General features: G+C 48.7%; 1 protein-coding gene across 4 annotated transcripts in view; it reads left to right on the forward strand.

Moving 5' to 3' along the window:
• Positions 1 to 22,854, forward strand: part of LOC138755895 (arf-GAP with GTPase, ANK repeat and PH domain-containing protein 3-like) — a 324,334-nt gene that overhangs the window by 295,697 nt on the left and 5,783 nt on the right. For all 4 annotated transcript variants that reach the window (XM_069922694.1, XM_069922695.1, XM_069922696.1 and 1 more), the window contains exon 15: positions 21,243 to 21,498. In XM_069922694.1, the coding sequence (XP_069778795.1) occupies positions 21,243 to 21,498 (256 nt within the window). The remainder of the gene's footprint in view (positions 1 to 21,242; positions 21,499 to 22,854) is intronic.

A 22,854-nucleotide genomic window follows, 5' to 3' on the forward strand; every position in this document is an offset into this window, starting at 1 on the left:
TTCTGGAAATCCAAATGTACAACATCAACCTGTTCCCCTCTATCTACCACACCCACTATATCCTCAAAGAATTCCAGCAAGTTTGTCAAACAAGACCTGCCCTTACTGAATCCATGCTGTGTCTTCCTGATGGAACCCCTTCATTCTAAATGTCTCACTATTTCATCCTTAATGACAGCTTCAAGTATCTTCCCGACAACAAACTTTAAGCTAACTGGCCGATAGTTACCTGCCTTCTGCCTACATTCCTTTCTAAAAAGTGGCGTGACATTTGCTGTCTTCCAATCTGCTGGGACCTGCCCAGAATCCAGAGAATTTTGGTAAATGACTACCAATGCATCGACTATAACTCTTGCCATTTCCCTCAGTACCCCGATTTCTCCATTTTCAGTCTCTTTTATAACAGTTATGTTAACGAGGCCCTCATGTCCCTTCGCATCCCTATCTCCACTCTTTGGCATGCTGGAAGGAGCTTCAAAAAGGACTTATGAGAGCTTGAAGGTGGCACAAGAAGGCCTTGCCATATAGGATTAAGGAGAACCCAAGCTTTCTATATGTTTGTGAAGAAAAGAAGAAAGACGAGAATGAAGGTGGGGCCGCTAAAGGATAAAGTGGGGGGGGACATGTGCCTGGAGGTGGAAGAGATTGGGGAGGTCCTAAATTAACACTTTGCATCAGTATTCACAAGAGAAAAGAGCTTGATCATGGTGAGGTGGGAATTGAACGGACCTGTGGGCTGGACGATGTGGAAATTAAGGAAGAGGGAGTGTTGGATCTTCTTAAAAACATTAAAATTGATGTCCCTGGTGCCGGACGCGATCTACCCCAGGCTGCTGTGGGAAGTGAGGGAAGAGAGAGCTGGGGCAGTACTTTGATCTTTGAAGCCTCTTTGGCCACAGGGGAGGTGCCGGAGGATTGGAGAACGGCAATTGAGATCCCCTTGTTTAAAAAAGGTAACAGGGAGAATCCAGGGAATCCTAGACCAATGAGCCTTACGTCAGGGGTGTGTAAACTATTGGATAGGTTCTGTGAGCATTTGGAGAAGTTCAGTCTACTCAAGGATAGTCAGGAGGGCTTTATGAAGGGAAGGTTGTACCTCATGATTTAAATTTCTGGAGGAGTTAACAAAATAAATTGATGAAGGTCGGGCAGTAGATGTGATCTACACGGATTTTAGCAAGGCGAGGTCCCCACGAGAGCCTCTTCCAGAAAGTCATGAGTCACGGGATCAGTGGAACCTTGGCTGTGTGGATAAAACTTGGCTTGCAGGAAGAAAGCAGAGAGCAGTAGTGGAAGGAAAGTATCTGCCTGGAGGTTGGTGACTAGTGGAGTGTCGCAGGGATCTGTTGAAGGTTACAAGATGATAGACAGGATGCAGAGTTGGGCAGAAAAGTGGAAGGTGGAGATCAATCCGGATAAGTGTGAGATGATGGATTTTGGAAGGGCAAACTAATCCCGCACTGGGAAACAGGTGATGGCCGTCCACCCTATCTATGCCTCTCAGAATCCTGTAGACCTCTCTTAAGGGTTAATGGTTGGTTACTTTAGAGTATGGATGAACAGAGGGACTTTGAGGTGAAAATCCATACATCCCTCAAGGTCACTGCACAAGTTGTAGAATAGTTACAAAAGCCTATGGGATGCTGGGATTCATTCATGGGGGTTTGAATTCAGAAGAGGTCATGTTACAACTCTACAGATCTTTGTTAAGACCACAATTAAGAGTATTGTGTTCAGTTCTGGTCACCTCATTATAGGACGGATGTGGAAGCTATGGAGATGGGACAGAGGAGATTTACCAGGATATTGTCTGGACTCAGAAACAAGTCTTATGAGGGCAAGGTTAGCAGAGCTGGGACTTTTCACTTTGGAGTGTAGAAGGACGAGAGGAGACTTAAGAGAGGTCTACAGGATTCTGAGAGGCATAGATAGGGTGGACGGCCATCACCTGTTTCCCAGTGCGGGATCAGCAAACACCAGAGGACACGTGTACAAAGTGAAGGAGGGAAGTTTAGGGGAGACCTCAGGGTTAATTTTTTATATACAGAGAGTTGTGGGGGCCTGGAATGCCTTGCCAGGGATGGTGGTGGAGGCTGGAATATTGGGGGCATTTAAGAGATTCTTAGATACATGGATGAAAAATGGAGGGTTATGGGGTAGGGAGGGATTAGTACTTTTTTTTTAGGAAGGAATATTTGGGTCTGCACAGCATCAGGGGCCAAAGGGGCCTATACAGTGCTTTATTGTTCGATGTTCACAGTTTTTACAGTGCCCAAGGTAAAACAGGAAAGTCTGTAGACACCAAGTTTGAATTAAAACCATAACACTGGAGAAACTCAGCAGGTCAGAGTGCCCTTTATACAATAAAGATACAGAACCAATGTTTCGGGCTTGAGCCCTTCATCAAGGTGTGAGCAAAATGTAGGCAGGTGCCCGGGCAACATCCCAGTAAATCTTTCTCTGCACTCTTTCCATCTTATTGATATTGTTCCTGTAGTTTAGTGACCAAAACTGCACACAATACTTCAAATTTGGCCTCACCAATGTCTTATACAACTTTACCATAATATCCCAACTCCTGTACTCAATATCTTGATTTATGAAGGCCAAGGTGCCAAAAGTTCAGTGCTGACCCTACTGCCTTGGGGATCGACCCACTGCCCTGGGGACTGACGCCACTACCCTGTGTCATCCCACTGCCCTGGGAACCAACTCCACTGCCATGGGGACAATAGCCAATAGGTGCAAGAGCAGGTCGTTCAGCCCTTTGAGCCAGCCCTGTCATTCACTGTGATCATGGCTGATCATCTATAATCAGTACCCCGTACCTGCCTTCTACCCATATTCCTTGACTCCACTATCTTTAAGAGATCTATCTAACTCTTTCCTGAAAGCATCCAGAGAATTAGCCTCCACTGCCTTCTGAGGCAGAGCATTCCACAGATCCACAACTCTCGAGGTGAAAAAGTTTTTCATTAACTCCGTTCTAAGTGGCCTCCCCTTATTCTTAAACTGTGGCCTCTGGTTCTGAATCCCCAAACATCGGGAACACATTTCCTGCCTCTAGCATTTCCATGACCCAGATTTGAATCCTGTGCTGTCCTTAAGGTGTTTGTATGTTCTCGCATTGTCTACATCGGTTTTCCCCAAGTGCTCCAGTTTCCTGCCAGCCTCCAAAACATACAGGGTTTATAAGTTAATTTGGATGTAATCAGGCAGCACGGGTTTAAAGGCCAGAGTCAGCTCCTACCGTGCTGTAAATAATTCTTTAAAAAATTACATTTAATTAAAGTCTTAACCTGTTTAACCTTTGCCTGTTACACAATTCCTCAAGTCCAGTCAACATCCCAGTAACTCTACTCTGCACTCTGCAATCTATGTGATATTTTTCCAGTAGTTAGGTGACCAAAACTTCACACAATACACCTTCAATCAATGACCTCCAGTTCCAGCCAAAGCATCCTGATTGCAAACACCAAGAAACAGAGAGTCAACTGCATCTACACCCCCATCACGGGGAAGACCGCGGGGTTAGAGAGGGGAATCAGCCAGGGTTCCTGCTCCCTGTCACTGCCCAGTGACCCTGGGGTTAGGGAGAGGGGGGAATCAATAGATAATAGGTGCTGGAGTAGGCCAATCGACCCGTTGAGCCAACACCACCATTTTTCAGATCATGGCTGATCATTCTCTGTCAGTACCCATTCCCTGCATTATCCCCATAACCCTCAACTCCTCTACCCACAAGAGCCTTATCTAACTCCCTTTTGAACATATCCAGCAAATCTGCCCCTACCACCCTCTGCGCCAAAGCATTCCACAGATCCACACTTCTCTGAGTAAAAAGATTTCTGCTCATCTCCATCCTAAAGGGCCTTTCCTGTATTCTTAAACTATGCCCTCTAGTCCTAGTCTCTCCAAACAATGGGAACATGTAATCCGAATTCACCGTGTCTAGTCCCTTAATATTCTTATATACCTTAATCTTGTCTCCCCCTCATCCTTCTAAACTCCATCGCTTATAAGCCCAGTCTTTCTAATCTTTCAGCATATGTCAGTCCTGCCATCCTGGGAACTAACCTTGCGCTGCACTCCCTCTATAGCGAGTATGTCCTTCCTCAAATTTGGGGACCAGAACTGGACGCAATATTCCAGGTGAGGTCTCACCAGGGCCCTGTACAACTGCAGGAGGGCATCTCTGCTCCTGTACTCCAATCCCCTCTTTATGAAAGCCAACATGCCATTTACCTTCTTCACAGCTGGCTGAGCCTGCATGCTGTGACTGGTGTACGAGTCCACCCAAATCCCTTTGCACTACCCTACTCCCTAGCTTGACTCCATTTAAATAATTCTCTGCTCTCTGTCTCCAAAATGGATAACCTCACATTTGCTAACATTGAACTTCATCTTCCATTCCTCCTCCCACAGCCCCAACCTGTCCAAGTCCCTCTGCATTTTCCTGACATCCTCCTCACACTTTACATCACCACCCAGTTTAGTGTCATCTTCAAATTTGCTCATGTTGTTACTAATCCCTTCATCCAAATCATTTACATAAATGATATAAACTGAGGACCCAAAACCAATCCTTGTGGTACCCCACTCGTCATATCCTGCCATCCAGAAAATGACCCGTCTATCCCAACCCTTTGTTTCCCGTTTCTTAACCAATTTTCTATCCATGTCAGCATCCTATCCCCAATACCATGCTCTTTGATTTTGCAAACTAGCCACCTGTGCCGGACCTTAATCAAAGGCTTTCTGGAAGTCCAAGTCCACCCTCTTTGACACATCTTTGAAAAATTCCAGAAGGTTAATCAAGCATGATTTTCCCTTAAGGAATCCATACGGACTAGCTCTGATACCATTATTTCTGCCTAACTTTCTGCTATTTCTCCTTTTATGATAGATTTCAATATCTTCCCCACCACTGATGTCAGGCTGACCGGTCTATAATTTCCTGTTTTCTCTTTCCCTCCCTTCTTAAAAAGCAGCACCACATCAGCCACTCTCCAATCCATAGGCACCTCCTCCGAATCTGTGGAACTTTGGAAAATGTCGACCAGTGCCTCCATAATTGCCAGAGCAACCTCTCTCTGGGATGCAGCCCATCAGGCCCTGGGGACTTATCAGGCCTCAGTCCTAACAATTTACCCAAAACCACCTGCTTCTGATCTGGATATCAATCAGATACCCCATTTCCTTAGGAAATTCCACCAAGTCCTTAGATACTGCATGACCGCTACCCCCTATCTAACCAGAACCTGGATCCTCCTTGATGAAGACAGATGCAAATCAGCCAGGATTCCTGCTCCCTGTCACTGCCCAGTGACCCTGGGGTTAGAGAGTGAGGGGGAAATCAGCCAGTTTCCTGCCCCCTGTCACTGCCCAGTGACCCTGGGGTTAGAGAGTGAGGGGGAAATCAGCCAGGATTCCTGCTCACTGTCACTGTCCAGTGACCCTGGGGTTAGAGAGAGAGAAAGAGGGGGAAATCAGCCAGGGTTCCTGCTCCCTGTCACTGCCCAGTTACCCCATGGTTAGAGAGAGAGGGGGGATACAACTATGGTTCCTACTAGCCTGTAAATGGGTAAAGGCTGGTCTGTAGGTGATGTCTCTGTATTGGAGAGGGAAAGACATGCTTGACAGAGTTTCTGCTGCGATCCTGGAGATTGTACATTTCCCCATAAAACCTGTGTGTTTTAGGGAGGGCCAAGGGGGAGAATGATCAATTCCTGGTGGCAAGGATTTGGCACCCACAAGGTTAATTGATGCTGAGTAAATTAGAAGTGTTGGTATAATTTTACTGTAACCTCTAATGCAGATGGAAGCAGAATCACTTTAATTATCGGAGAGGTTTCACTCTATTCCCCTGACAGGCGTCATTAACTGTTGAAAACATTGTTGGTTTGTGTGGAAGCCAGGACCTCTGTCTGCCCCACTACATTAGTCTTGCCCTCCTCATTAATCTCCTCACCTCTGCTCTCCGCTCTATGTACAGTACAACACGCCATCTCTCATCCTTTACAACTGTCCTATCAGGTAACACTGCTCTCAGCCCCTGGGCAAGATAGTAAACAGTTCTGATCAGCATATTCTCACAACTCATTACATGTCTCTTTACCAGTGGCTCCTATAATGAGGGCTGCGCTCCTTAACCCTCTCCTCACAAGCCTGAGTTTCTCTCAATTCCTCAGTGGTACCAGGACAGGCTGGAACCATAGGGAAGTGATTGGGGTGGGGGGGGGGGGGGGGTGGTGGGGGGTGGTGGGGGGGAGAGGTTCCAGAGAAGTGTGCGGACAGGCCCCACATACACTGACCCTCCCTGGGTACAGGTCCCACACACACTGACCCTCACTGGGGGACAGGCCCCACACACACTGACCCTCACTGGGGAACAGGTCCCACACAAAATGACCCTCACAGTGGGGACAGGTCCCACACACACTGACCCTCACTGCGGGACAGATCTCACACACACACTGACCCTCACTGGGGGATGGGCCCCACACACACTGACCCTCCCTGGGTACAGGTCCCACACACACTGACCCTCACTGGGGGATGGGCCCCACACACACTGACCTTCACTGGGGAACAGGTCCCACACAAAATGACCATCACTGTGGAACATTTCCCAAACACTCTGACCATCACTTGGGGGAATGGACCCACACACACTGACCCTCTCTGGGGGTCTGGTCCCACACACACTGACCCTCACTGGGGGACGAGTCCAAAATACTGTCCCTCACTGGGCAACGGGTCCCACACACACTGACCCTCACTGGGGGACCGGTCCCACACCTGACTCTCAATGGGGGACGGGTCCCACATGCACTGATTCTTACTGCGGTATGGGTTGAGTACTGCATTGAGTGTTGGGATATTATAGTAATGTTCAATAATGCTGGTGAGGCCAAATTTGCAGTATTGTGTGCAGTTTTGGTCACCGAACTCCAGGAAAGATATCAATAAGATAGAAAGTGGGCAGAGATTTACTAGGATGTTGCCCAGACTTCAGGAGCTGACTAACAGTAAATGTAGGTCAGTTCTTTCCACTGAGGGTGGGTGAGATACAAACCAGAGGACATGGGTTAGGGGTGAAAGGGGAAAAGTTTAGGGGGAACATGAGGGGGAACTCATGTTTGGAATTCTCTATCCAGGGAAGTGGTTGAGGCTGCTTCATTAAACATATTTAAAATCTTTACATGATAGAGGAATTAGGGGATATGGGGAGAAGGCAGGTAGGTGGAGTTAGGTCATAAATTAGATCAGCCATGATCGTATTGAATGGTGGAGCAGGCTCGACGGGCCATTTTTGGCCTACTCGTTCCTACTTCCTATGTTCCTTTAACCTCTTCACACAGAGAGTGTTGGGGGTGTGAAACGAGCTGCCAGGTGAAATCGTGAATGTGGACTCAATTTTAATGTTTAAGAAGAATTTGGACAGGTACATGGATGGGAGGGGTATGGAGGGCTATGGACTGGGTGCAGGTCAGTGGATCTATGCAAAAAAAGATGGTCCGGCACAGACTAGAAGGGCCAAAGGGACCTGTTTCTGTGCTGTAGTGCTCTATGGTTCTATCTATGACTTGGTGTTTCTCAGTTGTTGGATCCAGTGCTTCCACTGGCCCTTGATCTAATCCCCTCACTGGTCCTGCATCTCGTGTTCCCACTGCCCCTGGACCCAGTGTTCACACTGCCCCTGGATCCAGTGTTCCCACTGTTCCTGTTCAACGTCTCCCCCTTCACCTTGGGTGGCATGTTAATCTAGTGATTAGTGCAGCACCGAATGGTCCGGGTTCGAATTCCGCACTGTCTGTAAGGAGTTTGTACGTTCTCCCCATGTCTGAGTGTGTTTTTCCTGGGGTCTCTGGATTCCTCCCACTGTTCTAAAATGTAGCAGGGTGTATGTTAATGGCGTGTAAATTGGACAGCAGGGTCTCAGAGGGCCAAAGGGCCCGTTACAGTGCTGTATGTGTAAATTTTTTAAAATTCATTAGTCACCAGCTACTTGTACAACTGTAACCTGACCTCCCAACATCTACACTGGGGGCACAGCATATTTAAGGGAGGGCCAGTTTTTATGTAATCAGAAGGGGGCCCATCAACTTTGAGCAGAGTCCAAAGGGGACCATGGCCATAAAAGGTGGAGAATGGCTGGTCCAGACAATGCTCTGACTGATGAAGGCCAATGTGCTGAAAGCCATTTTGTCCACTCCATCTCCCTGTGGCACCACTCTGCTACCTGGATTCCTCCTGCTCTACAACATTCCCCAGATCCTTACCATTCACTATGTACAGTAGGTCCTTCCCACGTTAGACTTCGCAAAATGCATCACCTCACATTTCATCCACCATTCCTCTGCCCACCTGCCCAAATGATCAAGGTGCTTGGGAGTAAGTAGAGGGGCGATGCACATTCTTCACTCAGAAAGTAGTGGGTGCATGGAATGCGCTGCCAGCAATGGTGGAACTGAAAAAAATAGGGGGCTATGCAGTCAGGAAACTCTAGGTTTGCTCGAGTAGGTTATTAGGTCAGCTCAACACTGTGGCCGAAGGGCCTGTACTGTGCTGTAGATTTCTACATTCTAAGATCCTGCTGTAATCTTTGAGAACCATATTCACCATCTACAATCCCAGACACTTTAGTGCCATCTACAAACTTGGTAATCATGCCTTGCACATTTTAATCTAAGCCATTGATATAGTGCATTGAATCCTTTGGCACACCACTGGTCACAGACCTCCAGTTTGAAATACTACCTCCCACCATCACCCTCTGCTTTCTCCCAAGAAGTCAATTTTCTGTCCAGTCTGTGGGAGTTCCATCCTAAAATTCTGGGATGCTGCTCTGCAAACATTGGTGCATCTGGTCATGGTGCATCTCATCAGGCCTTAGAAAGCGATTGGAGGCATGGACAGAATAGAGAGAGTCAGAGACAGCCTTTGGCCCTACTTGTCCAGACTGACCAAGGTAGTCACTCTTTTAGCCAGTGTGGAATTGTCAAAGACCAAGGGCAGAGCTTTCAGGTGTGAGGGGGAAAGTGTAAAAGAGATGTAGAGGTGCTTTTTAACATAGAGAGTGCAGGTGCCTGGAACAGGCTGCCGGAAAGTGGTGGATGGCAAAGTTTAAGAAGCATTTAGACACATTAGCAGGTAGGGGATGGGGGGAACACGGACCATAGGCATGAATGGGTGAATGAAGGAAGGGTATTGTCATGTACAGAAATGTACAGATGCATGGAAAGTCTCACTTACTGCAGCTTCCCAAGTGCACACAGCACACGGACCATAATTTAACTTTAATTAACACATAAGAAGAGAAAAAAATAAGTTGGTCATGGGGTTGGTGAGACCACACTCAATGTGTGAGTTCTGGGTCCACCAGTTACATCAGTGAGGGTTCAAAGGAGATTGTCCAGGACGTTACCCGTACTGGAGGGTTGGGTTATAGGTGGAGAGGCTGAGTTTTTGTTTTATAGAAGATAGGAGGCTGAGTTTTTATTCTATAGAACATAGAAAGCTGAGGGATGATGGTGATATAAAGCAGTGGTTCTCAACCTTCCCTCCCCATTCACATCCCACTTGAAGTAACCCCTATGCCATCGGTGCTCTGTGATTAGTGAGGGATTCCTTCAGGTGGGATGTGGGTGGAAAGAAAAAAGTTGAAAACCACTGTTTGAATGGTCCCTCAATGACTCGTCATGTGCAGGGTTTCATCATTCCAAAGGAAATGGGCAATGAGAATTTTTCTCAAGCAAAATATTTCAGTAACGATTGGGCCTCGAGCAGTGGTTCTCAACCTTCCCTTCCCACCCACATCCCACCTGAAGCAATCCCTCACCAATCATAGAGCACTGCTGGATGAGGGATTACTTAAAGTGGGTTGTGAGTGGAAAGAAAAAGATCGATAACCACTGATAGATAGGTTTATAAAATCATGAGGTGCATGGATAAAGTGGATGCACAGTCTGTTTTGAAGGGTAGATGATTTTAGGGCACATGTTCAAGGTGAGACACTCAGAGGGAGATAGGTATGTTGAAATGAGCTGACGGAGAAAGTTACAGAATTAGGTGCAATTGTTACATTCATAGGACATTTGGTCAGAAATATACGGATGGGAGGGGCTGAGAAGGAGGAGCCAATTGAGGGCAAAGGGGTCCTATGGGAGGAGCTGAGAAGGAGGAGCCAATTGAGGGCAAAGGGGTCCTATGGGAGGAGCTGAGAAGGAGGGGCCAATTGAGGGCAAAGGGGTCCTATGGGAGGAGCTGAGAAGGAGGAGCCAATTGAGGGCAAAGGGGTCCTATGGGAGGAGCTGAGAAGGAGGAGCCAATTGAGGGCAAAGGGGTCCTATGGGAGGAGCTGAGAAGGAGGAGCCAATTGAGGGCAAAGGGGTCCTGGCCAGAAGGCCAACTTGGATGTGGGGCCGAAGGGCCCGTTCCTTGCTTTGTAACCCACAGCAGATGGTTTGTTTGCTCCACATTCCAGCATCAGTACATTCTTCTATAGACCTTTCCTGTCGACGCAGTGGTCTGTTGGATGGAATTGTTCCCGACTCCACCTGTTACAGCCTACCTACCACCCTCTGAGTGAAGAAGTGCCCTTCTTTCCCCTTAATGATGACAGACAATGGCTCAGTCTGCAGCTTTACCAACTCTGGCTACTCAGACAGCATGTCCCAAAGCCCCAGCTCTCCCCCACAGTGACAAGGGCCTTCCTGACCAGGAACTCTCTCCCTGCGGGGTATCCTCAGGTCTCTGGTTTAACCTTCTAACCAGGCAGTGATGGGGAGAACTGTGCTGTATGTGTCCAATCGGGCAGCTGACTGGTGTCCTGGATGGGATCCAGCAGGTGCCCTGGGGTGGGATCTACATTATACTTAGCACATTGCTGCAGTGAATTGGGGATGTTCCCTGTGACCCATACAAGTATTTGCAGACTTCCAGTGCCATCAGGGTTTCTTGTTCGCTTTGAGTTGCTGAATTCATACTCTAGGATAGATGGTTGGAGAATGCAAGTGGGAATTGCAACATCCTGCCTTATTGTTCAGCCTGCATAGCATCACTGAGTGAGTCAGCCTGAGAGGCTCCTGCCAACTTGGCCATTGTCCAGTGTTGGATAAGAGCAATGCGTCCCTAGTGTCTGCTGGAAAAGTAAACTCACTGTCTCATTCCAATTCCATTCACATTAAAAAGCTTACAGCAAAGAGGGCGGCAATAGAAACTGATTTGTGTTTCCCTATTAAAATGTGTCAGGAACTAATTAATCAGTTGTTCTGGCACTTCCCAAAACCCTGCCTTTGGAATGATTGCAGTTGGCCAACTGAAGCTTGATACTAATTCCAATTCTAGGCATCCTTGCTAGGGGCTGTGTACTGCCTGTGTTTCTGCTGGGCATTACGAGGGCAATGACCAACTCAGAGGCATTGCAATGTCTGATTGGAGAGAAATTTAGTTCAGTAAAAGTAGAAACCATTAAATTGCAGAAAGTGAGAGAGGATAAGAGAGGAGAGAGAAATATCTAGGGTGAGTGACTGTATCATCTGCTCTGATCACACGCTCCTCTTTGATTTCCTACTCCTTGTTGCTTTTGGAGAGGGTCATGATCCTGATGCTGGATTTGGAGGGTTTTGTGGAGGCGCCCTTGAGGACTCTCTCCGGTGCTTACAGGTGATTGCTGGAGGTTTCCCGAGCCTTAGCATGTCCAAGAGGGTGATCACTGCTGCTCTGAATGAATGGTGTACCCGGTTCAAGGATTTTCTGCCGCGGTCTGCAATGTCTCTTCAAATGCAGTGAGGCATTCCCCCATGTGGGCACTTTCCAATCAGATGGCATTAACATTGACCTTCAGTTTCTGTTAAAGCTCTCCCCTGAGTCTCTCTTTTCTGTCCATCTATCTCTCCCTCCAGCTCCCTAGCCCTTCCCATCCCTCTCCATTCAGATACCTACACCTCCCTCTCGCACTTCTCAGCTTGTAAAGGGGACTGAAAGAGAATAAAGCAGACCTCTTACCTGTTTACCTGGGGTCCTTCCCCCCTTCTTAAACTTAAATTTAAACTTAAACATACAGCAGGGTAACAGGCCATTTCGGTCCATATATCCATGCCACCTAATTAACCTACACCCCCGGAATGTTTTTGAAGGGTGGAGGAAACCGGAAAATCCAGGGGAAATCCATGCAGACACAGGGAGAACGTAAAAACTCCTTACCAACAGCGCACGATTCGAAACCCAGTCCGGTCCCGATCGCTGGTGCTGTAAATGGATTGTGCTAACTGCTACGCCAACCTCGCTCCTCTGCCCCCCACCCCCACCTATTTATTCAGGCGTCTGTCTGATATTTGCTCATACCTTGCCCAAGGGCTCAGGCCTGAAACGTGGTTGCACTTTACTTCCTGTGAACGATGTGTGACCTGCTGAGGTTCTCTTGCACTTTTGGATATATCATGTCTGGCCCAGGGGACTTATCTATCCAAATGTTCTTCAGGGGCTTCAGCATCACCTCTTATTTCACCTCCTCTGCCCCCACACATTTACCCATTCTACAGTGACTTCACATTCGTCAGGGTACTTCTCCCTAGTGAACACATTACGAATGGACTTTAGTAACTAAAGCCTTTGACAAGATCCCACATGGCGAGATAGTGAGCTGGATTCGACAGTGGCTGGATGGGAGAAGCCCGAGAGTAGTGGTGGATGATACCTTTCAGACTGGAGGCTGTGACTAATGGGGCGTCAGAGATCGGTGCTGGGGCTGTTGTTGGTCGTCTCCATCAATGATCTGGGTATTGTTGAGCTGGTAAAAGGGGCAGAACAATGAAGAGCAGAGAACAAGAGGTCGAACACAGGGCTCTGTGGTCGAACATGATGACAAAATTAAACTAATCTGACCATGACTTCCAAATGTGTATGAATCCTATCCCCTAATTATCCTCTCCAATAGTTTTCCTGCCACTGATTGAGGTTCACTGGCCTACAATTTCCCACATTATCCCTGTTTCCTTTGTTGAACCAAGGGACAAGACCAGCCACCCTCCAGTCCTCCTGGACCTCTCCTGTCACTACTGAGGACGCAGAGATCTTCGTCAAGGTTCCAGCAATCTCCTCACTGCCTCTTTCAGTAACTGGGGATGTCTCACATCAGGCCCAGGGGACTTGTCCACCTCAATGCCCAACACGACCTCCTTCCTGATCTCAGAATGCCCCCACACATGAACATTCACCACATGATGTTCCCTCTCACTCTGCATCACCTTCTTCTTGGTGAACCATATAACCATATACAGCACAAAACAGGCCAGTTTGGCCCTACTAGTCCATGCCGGAACAAATCTCCACCCTCCTAGTCCCACTGACCAGCACCTGGTCCATACCCCTCCGATCCTCTCCCCTCCATGTAATTATCCAGTCTTTCCTTAAATGTAAATAACGTCCTTGCTTCAACCACCCCTGCCGGAAGCTTATTCCACATCCCAACCACCCTTTGCATGAAGAAATTTCCCCTCATGTTCCCCTTATAATTTTCCCCCTGCAATCTCAAACCATGGCCTCTGGTTTAAATATCCCCCACTCTTAATTGAAAAAGCCTATCCACGTTTACTCTGTCTGTCCCTTTTAAAATCTTGAACACCTCCATCAAATCCCCCCTCAATCTTCTATGCTCCAGAGAAAAAAGCCTCAGGCTGCTCAACCTTTCTCTGTAACTCAAACCCTGAAATCCTGTCAACATTCTCGTGAACCTTCTATGCACTCTCTCTATTTTGTTTATATCCTTCCAAAACTGCACACAGTACTCCAAATTTGGCCTCACCAATGCTTTGTACAATTTCATCATAACCTCCCTACTCTTGAATTCAATACTCCGATTTATGAAGGCCAACATTCCAAATGCCTTCTTCACCACACCATCTACCCGGGTATCAGCCTTGAGGGTACTATTTACCATCACTCCTAAATCCCTTTGTTGCTCTGCACTCCTCAATTGTCTACCTATATGACCTATGCAGATTTGTCTTTCCAAAATGCAACACTTCACACTTATCCGTATTAAATTCCATCAGCCATTTCTCAGCCCACACCTCCAGCTTTCCTATATCTCTTTTTAAGCTATGGTAATCTTCCTCACTGTCCACAATACCACCAATCTTTGTATCTTCTGCAAACTTACTTATCCAATTCACCACCCCTTCTTCCAGATCGTTAATATATATATATATATATATATATATATATACACACACATATATATAAAAAACAATAGTGGACCCAGGACCGAACCCTGAGGAACTCCACTAGTCACCGGCCTCCAAATGGACAAACAATTTTCTACCAGTACTCTCTGACACCTCCCATCCAACCATTGCTGAATCCATTTCACTACCTCCTTATTTATACCTAATGCCTCCACCTTTTTTCCTAACCTCCTGTGGGGAACTTTGTCAAAAGCTTTACTAAAGTCAAAATAGACACACCTCCTGGTCTCTGTCCGTGACCTTCTCCGTGATGAACACAAACACAAACCTCCCGGTCTCTGTCCGTGACCTTTTCCGTGGTGAATACCAACACACACCTCCCGGTCTCTGTCCGTGACTTTCTCTGTGGTGAACACCAGCACACACCTCCTGGTCTCTGTCTATGGCCTTCTCCGTGATGAAAACCAATGCACACCTACCAGTCTCTGTCCGTGACCTTCTCCGTGGTGAACACCAACGCACACCTCCCCGTCTCTGTCCGTAACCTCCGTGGTGAACACCAACGCACAACTCCCGGTCTCTGTCCGTGACCTTCACCATGGTTAACACCAACACACACCTCCTGGTCTCTGTCCGTGTCCTTCTCCATGGTGAACACCAACATACACCTCCCAGTCTCTGTCCGTGACCTTCTCCGTGGTGAACACCAACACACACCTCCTGGTCTCTGTCCGTGTCCTTCTCCATGGTGAACACCAACATACACCTCCCAGTCTCTGTCCGTGACCTTCTCCGTGGTGAACACCAACACACAACTCCCGGTCTCTGTCTGTGACCTTCTCCGTGGTGAACACCAACACACAACTCCCGGTCTCTGTCTGTGACCTTCTCCGTGGTGAACCCCAACGCACACCTCCCGGTCTCTGTCTGTGACCTCCGTGGTGAACACCAACGCACACCTCCCGGTCTCTGTCTGTGACCTTCTCCATAGTGAACACTGATGTAAAATACTCATTTAGTGCCTCGCCCACTTTCCCGACTCAGAGTATAAACTCCCTCATTGTCCTTGAGTGGCCCTATCCTCTCTGGATAGAATTCTTGGGACTCTCTATTCCTGTTTGCCAAAGACATCTCACGGCCCTGATGGAGCTCCTTCTTGCGATCATGATATTCTTCCAGGGCCTGTCCAATCATAGTTTCCTGGACTTTACATACACCTCCCATTCCTTCAGGTGCAATTTAGTCTTCACAAAAGAGAACAGTTAACCATGGGTCAGGGCTTTCGGTCCACCATGCCAGGGCTGTCCGTGATGGTCCTACCTGCCTGGACATGGTTGGTGTCCTTCCACTCCTTGCCTTTTCCCATGTGTCTAAACCCATCACAATCACCACTACTCCAGGCCCCAGCCTCTCTCTGGGTAAATAACATGCCCTGCACATCTCCCTCAATCTTTCCCCCTCACGCCTTAAACCTGTACCCATCCTGGGACAAAGATTCTGACCTGCAAATGATAAACCACTCTCCAGTCTCCTTGACATGCTGCATTCTCTGCGCTGGTGAAGCTCTGCCATGGGGGTTGAGGCTCTGCTGTGGGGGCTGTGGGGGTGAAGGCTCTGCCGTGGGGGGAGGAGGCACTCCCATGGGGGTGAAGGCTCTGCCGTCGGGGGGGGGGGGGGGGTGATGGCTCTGCCGTGGGGGTGTAGGCTCCGACGTGGGGGAGGAGGCTCTGCCATGGGGTGAAGGCTCTGCCGTGGGGGAGGAGGCTCTGCCATGGGGTGAAGGCTTTGTCGTGGGGGAGGAGGCTCTGCCATGGCCAGCTAATCTTTGAGGCCGACATGAGCTGCTTCTTGTACGTGCTGGAGATTGTTAGACTGCGGACGAGGATCCTAAGAGGTGGGCAGGTGGATGTGGAGAGGATCTTGTGGAGGAATCGAGAAGAAGTAGTCACCGTTTCTGAATGCCTCTTTCAGTAACTGAGGATGTCTCACATCAGGCCTAGGGGCCTTGTCCACCTCAATGCCCAACACGACCTCCTTCCTGATCTCAGAATTCCCCCACACATGAACATTCTCCATGTGATATTCCCTCTCACTCTGCATCACCTTCTTAGTGGTGGACACCAACACACACCTCCCGGTCTCTGTCCGTGACCTTCTCCGTGGTGAACACTACACACACCTCCTGGTCTCTGTTTGGGACCAGACTGGGATTCGAATCCCACGCTGTCGGTAAGGAGTTTATACATTCTCCCCGTGTCTGCGTTGATTTCCCCTGGGGTTCTGGTTTCCTCCCACCCTTCAAAAACATTCCGGGGGTGTAGGTTAATTAGGTGGCATGGTCATGTGGACCGAAATGGGCTGTTACCCTGCATGTTTAAAAGAGCCAAGTTTTTATCTCTCAGATGATCTTGAAACACTTTTCAGGTCAAGGTAGGTTGTTTCCCGTCAAGAAGTGGAGAATACAGGATAGGTGGTGGGAACAGGAGGAGGGTGAGTGGAGAAGTGGAGAATACAGGATAGCTGGCGGGAACAGGAGGAGGGTGAGTGGAGAATACAGGATAGCTGGCGGGAACAGGAGGAGGGTGAGTGGAGAAGTGGAGAATACAGGATAGCTGGCGGGAACAGGAGGAGGGTGAGTGGAGAAGTGGAGAATACAGGATAGCTGGCGGGAACAGGAGGAGGGTGAGTGGAGAATACAGGATAGCTGGCGGGAACAGGAGGAGGGTAAGTGGAGAATACAGGATAGCTGGCGGGAACAGGAGGAGGGTGAGTGGAGAAGTGGAGAATACAGGATAGCTGGCGGGAACAGGAGGAGGGTGAGTGGAGAATACAGGATAGCTGGCGGGAACAGGAGGAGGGTGAGTGGAGAAGTGGAGAATACAGGATAGCTGGCGGGAACAGGAGGAGGGTGAGTGGAGAAGTGGAGAATACAGGATAGCTGGCGGGAACAGGAGGAGGGTGAGTGGAGAATACAGGATAGCTGGCGGGAACAGGAGGAGGGTGAGTGGAGAAGTGGAGAATACAAGATAGCTGGCGGGAACAGGAGGAGGGTAAGTGGAGAATACAGGATAGCTGGCGGGAACAGGAGGAGGGTGAGTGGAGAAGTGGAGAATACAGGATAGCTGGCGGGAACAGGAGGAGGGTGAGTGGAGAATACAGGATAGCTGGCGGGAACAGGAGGAGGGTGAGTGGAGAAGTGGAGAATACAGGATAGCTGGCGGGAACAGGAGGAGGGTGAGTGGAGAAGTGGAGAATACAGGATAGCTGGCGGGAACAGAAGGAGGGTGAGTGAGGAACATTCACACCACATGTCCAACACAAACTCACCTGTGGAAAGATATCAGCATCAATGGGGGGGCTGTCTGAGGCAGACCCTTTGCCAGGCCCGAGTTTCCAGTCAGTTTACAACAATGATCTGTGACCCAGACTGGGGAACAGGGCCCTCGGATGGGAGTGGGGAACAGGACTTCCAGGGTGGGGATGGCTAACAGGATCCCTGGGAACACAACACAACGGGCAGCGTGGTGGCTGAGCCACAGACCTCCTTTCCTGGGACCGTCCCAACATCAGACTGCCCAGGCTCCATGCTAGTTGGTGTGGATTTTTCGTCCCCACACCATGTCCTGAAAGGGTTAATGGAGGATCGACATTGATAAGAGGCAGGATGGTCTCAGTGGAGCTGTGTGTTGTTCACCAGTATCAGGCCAAGCCTCTGTCACTCACTCACAGAGACAACAGGACAAGCAACCTGGCGTCTCCAAACCTTATCGGTGAATGCAGAGGGTCAGAGGTCGGCTGTGTACTGAGCATGCTCCTACAATCCCGCCATGCAGTGTATTGATTTTCTTATTTTGACAGATCCTGATGGATAAGAGTTATGAAGCAAGATGGATTTCTTTTTGTCCACACTGACTTGGACAGTGTGCGTGCATTATTCTGTCCCATCGATTCCGCTCTCCCTTGGGTCTGTCATTCATGGCTAAGCAGAGGGAGTCATTGTCAGCAGCTTGTGTACACACGTGACCAGTGCTGTGTGGCATCGAGAGCTGCAGATAACGTGCACAGCCCGCGTTATCGGAGTGATCACAGAGAGCACAGCCGGTTCCACACAGTTGCTGACCTTTCCTCCTGCTTCTCTCTCACCCTGTTCCAAGCACCATCAAAGTAGAGCACGACAGGGCAGACACTGGGCCTTCAGCCATCTGCTAGAACAACGATTTGGATGATGGAATGAATGGCTTTGTGGCCAAGTTTGCCGATGATATGAAGGTAGATGGAGGAGCAGGGAATGTGGAGGAAACATGGAGGCTGCAGAGGACTTGGACAGGTTAAGAGAGTGGGCAGAGTGTACGGTCAAGCAGTTTGGTTGGAAAAATAAAAGGGCAGATTATCTTTTAAATTGGGCAAAAATGGAAAATCCCCAGAAGCAGAGACCTGGGAGTCCTTGTGCAGGATCTCCTGAAGGTAAACCTGCAGGTTGAGTCGGTGTTGAAGAAGGAGAATACAGTGTTGGCATTCATATCTAGAGGAATGAGATGCAAGAGACGGGATGTGTTACTGAAGCTTTATAATAACCCATTGGTGGGACCTGACTTGGAGTATTGTGAACAGTTTTGTGCTCAGAGGGGGCTCACGAGGATGATTCGGGGAATGAAAGGGTTATCATATGAGGAGCGTTTAACAGCTCTTGGACTGGACTCGTTGGAATGTAGGAGAATGAGGGAATCTCATTGAAATGTTTTGAATGTGGAAAGGTTGTTTCCCACGGTGGGAGAGTCTAGGACAAGAGGGCACAACTTCAGGATTGAAGGGCGTCCACTTAATACAGAGATAGGGAAGAATTTCTTCATCCAGAGGGTGGTGAATCTGTGGAATTTGTTGCCACAGGTGTTTGTGGAGGCCGGGACACTGGGTATATTTAAGGCAGAGATTGATCGGCTCTTGATTAGCCAGGGCATCAAAGGTTCTGGGGAGAAGGCCGGGCAGTGGGGCTGAGTGGGAAATGGATCAACTCATGATTAATTGGTGGGGCAGACATGAGAGGTTGGTTCAGAAGGTTAGGACACTAAGTTTACATAGAGCGGTTGCAAACTGAATTCAAAATTGGTGGGAGAAAACAGAGAGTGGTGGTGGATGGTTGCTTCTCAGATCAGAGATCTGTGTCGAGTGGTGTGCCTCAGGGATCTGTGTTGGGGCCATTATTGTTTGTTATCTATATCAATGACCTAGTGGTGAATTGGATCAGCAGGTTTGCTGATTACACAAAGACAGGAGGCGTCGTGCACTGTGAGGAAGATTTTCAAAGCTAATACAGGGATCTGGACCAGCTGGGAAATTGGGCCAGTAAATGGTTGATGGAGTTTAATGCAGACAAGTGTGAGGTGTTGCATTTTGGAAGGACAAACCAAAACGAACACTATAAATGGTCGGGTATTGAGGAGTGTGGAAGAGCTGAGAGATCTGGGGCTACAGATACATTGTTCCCTGAAGGTGGTGTCGCAGGTGGACAGGGTAAAGAAAGCTTTTGGCATCTTAGCCTTTATTAATCAAAGTATGGAGTATAGGAGTTGGAATATGATGTTGAAGTTATTCAAGGCTGCATTTAGAATATTGTGTGCAGTTCTGGTCACCCAGCAGCAGGAAAGATATCAATAAGATTGAAAAGGTGCAGAGAAGATTTACTAAGATGTAACTGGGTCATTAGGAGTTGAGTTACTGGAAAAGGTTAAACAGGTAAGGCTATGCTCCTTGGAACAAAGAAGAATGAGGGGAGATTTGATAGAGGTTTATAAGATTATGAGGGGTACAGACAGAGTAGATGTGAATGGGATGTTTCCTCTTAGATTGGGGGAGGTAAATATGAGAGGTCACAGCTTTAGGTTGAAAGGGGAGAAGTATAAGGGGAACATTAGGGCAACGTTTTTCACTCGGAGAGCGGTAGGAATGTGGAATGAGCTGCCATCTGATGTAGTGAATGCAGATTCAATCTTGAGTTTTAAAAATAACTTGGATAAACACATGGATAGGAGAGGTCTGGAGGGACATGGAATGGGAGCAGGTCAGTGGGACTAGCTAGTTTTATTGTTTAGCACAGACTGGAAGGGTCAAATGACCTGTTTTTCTGTGCTGTAAAATTCTATAGTTCTATGGTTCTAATAGGCCATTTCTAATGTCTCTAATGTCTTCTGGTCTTGTATATGTCAAACTATGATTCTGCCTCGTCCCACTGACCTCCACCCAGTCCATAGCCCTCCACACCCCTCCCTTCATGTTCCTGTCCAAATTCTTCTTCAATGTTAAAATTGAGCCTACATTCACCATTTCAGCTGGCAGCTCATTCCACACTCCTCCATTCTCTGTGTGAAGACATTCTAAACTTTTCCTTTTTCACTGGTTTGTATCTCACCCACCCTCGGTGGAAAAAGCCTACCGCATAATATTAAATTCCTCTATCCAATCTCCCATCATTCTTCTATGCTCCAGAGAATACAGTCCTAACCTGTTTAAACTTTCCCTGTAACTCAAAACCAGTGGAGACCCAGCTTTCACCAACACCAGGAGTGCAGGCTGTGGAGTGGGGCAGCTATGGGCCAGGAACTCAGGTGAGGTAGTACGAGGGCCAGGGAGAGGGGAACTGGGGACAGGGTGAGGGTCTAGAGGCCAGGGAAAGGGGGGTCTAGGGGCCAGGGTGGAACCCAGCAGGAATCCAGCTGGGGGGTGGCGAGAATCAGCTCCTGAGACAACCATGGCCTGGGAGCTGAGTCCGGAGGAGTTGAGCATAGCTGCACTGAACTTCAAGGCAGCAGCTAACTCCATGTGGCATCGATGAGGCCAGGGAGATGTGGTCAGTGGGCATGACGAGGGCACGTGGGGGTGCGGAAGGCATGCGGGGAGACGGGGGCACATGGGGAGATGAGAGCATGAGGGGAGACGATACGGCAGGGGCTTGGTAACGTATGCTCATTTGTTAATGAATGCTGCTCAGTAATGCGTGTGCCCGCTCGGATGCTGTCGGCGCTGCCTGGTGTCCATCTTGTGTGTGTGTTGCAGAGAGGAGAAGGAGCGATGGATTCGGGCCAAGTACGAGCAGAAGCTTCTCCTCGCCTCCCTGCCGCTGTCAGACATCCCCTTGGGCCAGCAGCTGCTCCGAGCGGTCGTGGAAGATGATCTCCGCCTGGTCGTCCTTCTCCTGGCTCACGGCACGAAGGAGGAGGTGAACGAGACGTATGGCGATGGGGACGGGAGGACAGCTCTGCACCTCTCCTCTGCCATGGCCAACGTGGTAATCACACAGTTACTGATATGGGTGAGTCTTCTGCATTACCAGTGCACATCCTCCATCCTGGTACCGCTGCCCTTCCAGCCCAGGACTGGAGGTGACAGCTCAGCATAGTTCCCTCCCTTCAGTGTCCAGTGGTGGGATTATCCTGCCCTCTGTCTATTGTTATTAGGGAGCAGGGAACCAGGCACCTCATTTTGTCCATACTAGCTGAGGTCTTCATCTTGTCCATACTAGCTGAGGTCTTCATCTTGTCCATACTAGCTGAGGAACCAGGCACTTCATCTTGTCCATACTAGCTGAGGTCTTCATCTTGTTCATACTAGCTAAGGTCTTCATCTTGTCCATACTAGCTGAGGTCTTCATCTTGTCCATACTAGCTGAGGTGCCATCCTGAATTAGTCCCATCTGACTGCCCTCAGCCGTAGTTTCTCCAAACCCTTCCTACCCACGCCTTTGAAACACATGGTCCCCATCTCTAGTACTTACTCCGGCTACCCACCCTCTGTGTGGAAAACGTGTAATTAAATCATCCCCCTCTCAGCTGATCTGGCCTCTAATTCTAGATTCCCTTATCCTGGGAATAAGGTTGTGGCCATCCACATTGACTCTGGCTCTCAGCCTCATTTCAGGGAGAATAGACCTAGATGTTCAACTACTGCTCGTAACACAAACCCTCTCCCAGTGCACACCCCTGACAATTATGCTCCTCTTCCAGCCCAGTGACCAGATTTGTACACAGTGCTCCACAACTCCAGACATGGGCTTCTCAAGGTGTGGGCATCCCGACTAGAGGCTGAGAGAAACAAGCCCTTCGGCCAAATTGCCATGCTAACCAAGACAGTCCCATTTGCTGCATTCCCAGCCACATCCCTGTGGAAATAATATTTAGACAGTTACGGTTGTCTGCTTCCTGTGGCAGCTTGTTCCACATACCCCACCTCCCTCTGTGTGTGAAGAAGGTCCCCTTCAGGACCCTTCCTCTTATCTCTGCCCCTGATGCTTTTATAAACCACTATAAGACCTCCTCCCTCAACTTCCTCTGCTTCCAGCTTCTCCTTATACATCATGTTCTTTGACCTGGAAAGAATCTCGTAAAACCCTAAAGGTGCGTGACCGGAACTGGGTAGATGTACACAGCCTCATAATTCACCTGCTTCAAACTCTCCAGATTCAATCTCCCCGAGTTACATCCTGCCCGGGTACAACCACCATGGGATCAACCTCCCCGGGTTACGTCCTGTCCTGGTTTGATCACCCGGGTAACGTCCTGTCCTGGTTTGATCTCCCTGGGTTACGGCCTGATCTGGTTTGATCTTCCCGGGTTACATCCTGCCCTAGCTTGATCTCCCCGGGTTAAGTCCTGTCCTGGTTTGATCTCCC

The sequence above is a fragment of the Narcine bancroftii genome, chromosome 2 (genome assembly GCF_036971445.1).
Source record: "Narcine bancroftii isolate sNarBan1 chromosome 2, sNarBan1.hap1, whole genome shotgun sequence".
NCBI classification, from domain to species: domain Eukaryota; kingdom Metazoa; phylum Chordata; class Chondrichthyes; order Torpediniformes; family Narcinidae; genus Narcine; species Narcine bancroftii.